This window comes from Eutrigla gurnardus (genome assembly GCF_963514095.1).
Source record: "Eutrigla gurnardus genome assembly, chromosome: 5".
Taxonomy (NCBI): Eukaryota; Metazoa; Chordata; class Actinopteri; order Perciformes; family Triglidae; genus Eutrigla; species Eutrigla gurnardus.
The window spans coordinates 28,648,564-28,654,563 of NC_139919.1; the positions used below are offsets into that span (position 1 = coordinate 28,648,564).

A 6,000-nucleotide genomic window follows, 5' to 3' on the forward strand; every position below is an offset into this window, starting at 1 on the left:
GTTCCATATTCCTTCATTGTATTTCGTATTTTGCATCTGATATTGATGATTTTCATAGGAAGCCGACTCTTAGTGGGACGGCTCTGTTATGTCTTGGCTTGTTGCTAACGATGCTAACAGCGCTAACTACTGATTGGTCAATAGTCCAAATGCTTCCGACACCAAAAGTCTCCGTTTCCTCCAAATTATGGATATGAACCGACTAATGAAAATACTGGCGATCCAGTCCAGGAGAAACACCTGACCTCATGACGTTTTGATTACAATGCTCTGTGTGTGGAAGAGTCTAAACAAAGGTCAGGTGTAAGGTCATGTGATACCCTTTTCTCCCACGAAGGGCAGTGACCAGGTGAAGACGTCCATGAAGTTTGGCAGCCAGTAGGGATGAGGAGAGCAGTTGAACTGACGGATGTTCATCACGTTGTTCTCGTACTTCAGCACCGCCGCTGGACGGACGGACAGACAGACACACACACACACACACACACAAACACACACACACACACACACACACACACACACACACACACACACACACACACACACACACACACACACACACACACACACACGTTAGAGCCTTTTCCACAGTAAACTACATGAATCCTCAGATATCACGTTAAACGTATAGTTTTACTGAAGTAAAACCTTTGTTGTTGTAGACGTCCAGGTAGTTGGGAGCAGAGAAGATGGTGATGAGGGAGGGGAAACCCGTAGTCTGACTCTTCCTGTACATACGATACCTGAGAGAGAGATACCGACAAACCGCCCACGTCACACAGATGCACAAATAATCACAACAACAACACAACAACAACGTGGATCTTTAAAAAACATTGAAGCCGACGGTACAAAACATCTTGAATCAGACGGAGATCTAGAGACTTCGTCACGATAACAAACCAGTCTGGTTCAATTAAGTTTCCACGCCTACGAAGGCTTCGACCCGGATTAGACACGACGATGAACACGAGCTCACGAATTTCATTTGTGCCGAACAAACAAAGCAGGAAAGCAGCCTCCGCTAGCCGGTTCCCTCGAGGATAAACGAATTAACTCATCAGTAATCAAGAATATTTGGGTTATTGTCGTAAACAAACATAACGTCGGCGTGCAGCAGAATTACTTTTCTGATTACTGTGATTTTAATATCGTCTATTATTACATCGTGTTCCAGCAAAGAAGGGCGTCGTTCTCTCGAGGAATCTGTGCAGAGTTATACTAAATAACTAAAATAAAATAAAGCTGTTTAAAACTTCCTCGTGTGCACAAGGCTAGCACCGGTTGGTGATCGGATCGTACATCGATGATTTAAAGGATGATCAACGATTGGTTTTCCTTGGTGCAGATATTTGGTAACATACTATCAGAACTATGTGTTGTACCATTAATTACAGTTTGCTACCTCTTCTCTGTGGTGTTCTGTATGCGCTCAACTAACCTTATGAATATGGCTGTGTCATATTTTATGATGTCATCAACCGAAAATAAACGCAAGCCTCCTTTTCACGGCATTGAAAATGTCTTTCCGAGAGGCTGAACGCCTACAAATATGGATCCCAGCTGATTATTTTGTTAGTAAAACGCGTGTTGTGAATTTAGTTTGAAGGACTAAAACACGAACAGAGACGAGGAGTGCCACGTTGCTCGCTGTGTGTGTGTTTGTGAGAGAGAGAATGCCGATGTTAGAAATAAAGCTTCAGTACAGCTCGAGTCGTGGATGTGATTTGCAGTGTAATATTAAAGATAATAATGATAAACGCATCCAAACAGGCTCCTGATTGGCTGCCTGTTAATGTGGCTTCACATTTCTAATGTTTACAGAAGACAGTTTTTGCAATAAGTATGTGATGAATTAACATATTTTAGTGTTTTGTGTGGTATAATTATACAATAAATGCACTATTGTACATCATTATACGGCAACTTTAAAAACTTCACCAAACATTATGTTTTAGAGCGCTGCATCCTGATGAATATATTTTATTCTGTCACACATAACCTGCATGCAATTAGTTCCTCTCTACACCGTGGCTCGTTTCATCGTATGAACTTATTCTCATCATAATGCATCAACTAAAAGTGACAGCAGAGGGGGAAAAATGACTAAAATTATCATTTCCCCTTACGCAAGTGCACCCACGTTTGCTGCCCAGCTGCACGGCAGATAAAAACCCTGTTAATGGGTTTCAACTCATAATGCAGCAATTAAGGCAGCGCTATTATATTTAGGAGGATTTACACTAAAGATAACAGATGGATTTGTGAGGTCAGGAAATTGTGTTTTTCAGCCTCCTCGCTGTTTTTACGTAGACGAGGGATGCAGACATTCCTCTTTGCATTAATGCTGTGTATTCAGGAGGAGTTAAGTTGACCTGGATGTGGTTCAGGCCGACCCGCTGCTCGACCTCGATGCTGATAACACCGTTTAAAGGGGATGGAAGGAAAACCGCGGAACCACTTACTCGCTCCGTAATGCAGCCGGTTCCCCCGGCAAAGAAAAAATAAAACACCAGCGGAACACCAAGTGTCAAGGTAAGCCATTAAATTAAATGAGCGCTCTCTTTTAAGCCGAGAGGAAAAAAAGGGACTGAGCCGCGACGGCCGGTCAGATTACCCAGCATCCTGTGCTTCATGCGCTCTGATGATTGAGAGCAGGTTGTTGGTCTGCAGGAACTCGCAGACTGCTGGGTAACTGTGGACAGAAACAGGAAGGAGACAGTGTGTGTATCTGAAGAGAACTAAACAGAAATATGCAGTAAAAAAGCATGTTGTTGTATCAACGCTGCTGTAAACCACTACAGATATTTAAAGTGCAGCAGCGGGAGATGAGTGGGCCTTCTCATGTCTCAGTGAGGCCAGCAGGGGGCATCAGTGAGCACAAGGCAGGCCTGAGCAGGGCTTGTGGCCTCCTTAGTGCCAGGGGGGGGTGGATTGTTGGTAGATTGATGCTAAACTATTGTGTTCTCCAGACTCAACGTGTCACAGCACCGAGTCCCGACGCCGACCAGCAGCGCCGCTCCGCTCCGCCCGCCGTACGACTTCAGCTCCTCCGTCTTTACATCCCCTCCATTTTTATGTCTTCACTTCCATCTTTCATCTCCCCTCCTCCTCCTCCTCCTCCTCCTCCTCCTCCCATGTTGCTCTCCCTCTTTCTCTCACTGTATCTTAATATCACTCCATATCTGGCAGGAGTAGCCAGTCGTCATAGCAACAGAACCGTGCAGTTTCCCTGGGGATTGTGGGATATCGTTTCATGCTGAAACGGAACCGTGTGTGTGTGTTTATGCGTTTGCTGGTACGCCGTGTGTGTGTGTGTGTGTGTGTGTGTGTGTGTGTGTGTGTGTGTGTGTGAACCGGCCGAGATGCTCTCCCTCTTGTCTTGTACAGTGATTGTTATTGGATCTTGGATGTGGAGGAACTGTGCAGGAAGCATCTCGTTCTCCGTGTCTCATCGCCGACATCCCAAACCAACAGACCCAAGTCCACCAAACTTATTAGATTTCCACGTTCCGCAGATAGAAAGCCACATCTCGCCGACGCCGAGCGATCACGCGGCGCTCGGATCATTAAAACGAGGAGCTCTGTGTTATTTCTGGCCCGCCGCTAATTTCAAAAGAACATTGTTCCCAGTGTGTATTCTGTGTCGCTGAATATTGGATTCATCCCGCCTTGTTTGGATATCAGGTTCACGTCAAGTTGATTCACCAGATTAGAGGAAATGGGAATAAAATAAAATAATATAATCATAATAAAATAGCAATGTTCTTCTTTGTGGTGGTTTCTGAACGGTACCTGTAGAAGTAGGAGCATCCTCTGACTGTGTTGTGGCCAAAGTACTCCTGGGTCTTCTCGTTGCCGAAGTCTTCCAGGGGGTCGGCCCACAGCAGGTCGCACATGGGCCCGAACGCCGGGGGCTCCTTGAACCGGTCCAACTAGGACACACACACACACACACACACACACACACACACACACACACACACACACACACACACACAGATATACGCGATAAAAATCAAGCTTTAAGCAACAGAAACACATAGAAATAAACCCTTGTACACAAAAACATCACATATAGGATAAATCAAAGAGAAAGGCAAAGCAAACACACAAACACATACTGTCAGGGCAGAGAATCTCCATGGCAACCCTAACCACACAGGGAGGGGGGGGGGAGAACATGTCACACCAGCAGATTCACCATGGAAATGCTGCCATTAGGCGAGGAAGTGTATGTCCTCGTGTGTGTTCGTGTGTGCGCCCTTTGTCTTCTTAATTACTGTGAACTGGTAAACTTGCAGCCGTTTCTTCCTGGTGGATCCTCGCCGTCACACATGTGGGTGTTAATGCGAGAATAAGAGTTGTGTTTACTGTAAAGCTGCAAATACGGAGAAAAAAAACGGGTTTCGAAGTTTTCAGGTAAACAGGCTGTAATTCTGCCTTCGCTTTAGGCTTTATTTTACCCAAAACATTACTGCAAGACAACCCAAATAATACCTTAAAAACTACAGATAGACTTCAGAAAATCTGAATGAACGGGGGAAAATATCTCTCAGCATGAACGTGTCCTTTCAGCTTTCTTTTCCATTTGAGTTTGTTTCAAAGAATATATTAAACTATGATTATTTTCAGTCCAAAGAATACAAATAAAGTCATGTTGCTAGTTGTCTGTCTGTCCTATTACTATTCCTATTTATCAATATAATGAAGTAATTAAAAATGTAATCAATAAATTTACTATTCAAATGACTAAATAATACTAAACATTTCCAAAGCTGTTTCCACAGAAATAAACATTTCAATCAGATAATATGTTTGTAAAATGAGTCCATCTGGATTCTGGTGTGAAGCTGCTCACAAAGTTAGCTTCATTATTCAAAATCAACTTTACAGCTAAGTGTTGAAGTCGTCTTAGCAGCTAACTGCATTGGTAGCGACCTGTCAATCAGCAGGTAAGCCCCGCCCCCTAAAGCATCCCCTGCTTTCTGGTCTGGTGGACTCTAAATGGACCATAATGTACTAAATGAACATCATGCTGGATTGAAGAAGACTTGAAACTAGAGATTGAGACCATAAACTCATGTTTACAATGTTTACTGAGATAATAGTAGGACCATTTTCTCATAGACTTCTATACAACCAGAGAGGAGTCGCCCCCTGGTGGCCAGCAGAGAGAAGTAGGACCATTTTCTCATAGACTTCTATACAACCAGAGAGGAGTCGCCCCCTGGTGGCCAGCAGAGAGAATGACAGTAAAAGGCACTTTAGCGTCGGCTTCACTCTTCAGAACCTCTAGATCCTAACTCCCTGTGTTTTGCCTCCGTAGGGCGGCGTTGTTGTTAATCGTGTCTTTGTGTTGTACCTTCTTGATGTCGTCCAGCGTGTGGATCTCTGGTGAAAGCCCGCCGTGCACACACAGGAACTGCTGGTTCATCAGCGCTGCCAGCGGCAGGCAATCAAACGCCTCCATGCAGGAGTCGTACACCTGCTCCGAGTACTTGATCTTACCTGGAGGGGGTTAGAGGGGTGGAGGTGTTATATCAGGGCTTAGAGACAAAGAAGCATCTGAATGTGTGTGGTTTTTTGACAGCCAGCATTCGCCACAAACGTACAGTGAGTCCCCGTCACTCGGAGTGTGACTGTTAAATATCACACACAACACGGGACAAGAAACAGGGAGCTTCGACATCGACAGATCCAACAAACGCAGTCAAAGCTCGCTTCCTCTAACATACAACATGTAGGTTTTCTCTCCACATAGCATGTTATTAATTTATGCAGCCATCTCCTTGCCAGCTCTCCCATATGACCCTGTTTCTCCCCCCTCTGATGATTTAGAAGGAGAATGTACTTTGGTCCACATAGCAGTACGTAGTGTATTATCACAGACAACATATGGACACAAAGACTCCAGTTATGTTCCAGTGAACAAAAATCTGACCCAAATATAAGCATGAAGCAGCGTAGCGGCGTCACTGTGAGACTGATTTTTATTTA

General features: G+C 44.5%; 1 protein-coding gene across 2 annotated transcripts in view; it reads right to left on the minus strand.

The window, feature by feature from the left end:
• ppp3cb (protein phosphatase 3, catalytic subunit, beta isozyme) overlaps nucleotides 1-6,000 on the minus strand; it is a 29,155-nt gene that overhangs the window by 6,876 nt on the left and 16,279 nt on the right. For both annotated transcript variants that reach the window (XM_084010403.1, XM_084010402.1), the window contains exons 5-9: nucleotides 5,366-5,511; nucleotides 3,796-3,935; nucleotides 2,618-2,695; nucleotides 649-743; nucleotides 321-446 (exon numbers count right to left, since the gene is read on the minus strand). In XM_084010403.1, coding sequence (XP_083866529.1) covers nucleotides 321-446; nucleotides 649-743; nucleotides 2,618-2,695; nucleotides 3,796-3,935; nucleotides 5,366-5,511 — 585 coding nt within the window. The remainder of the gene's footprint in view (nucleotides 1-320; nucleotides 447-648; nucleotides 744-2,617; nucleotides 2,696-3,795; nucleotides 3,936-5,365; nucleotides 5,512-6,000) is intronic.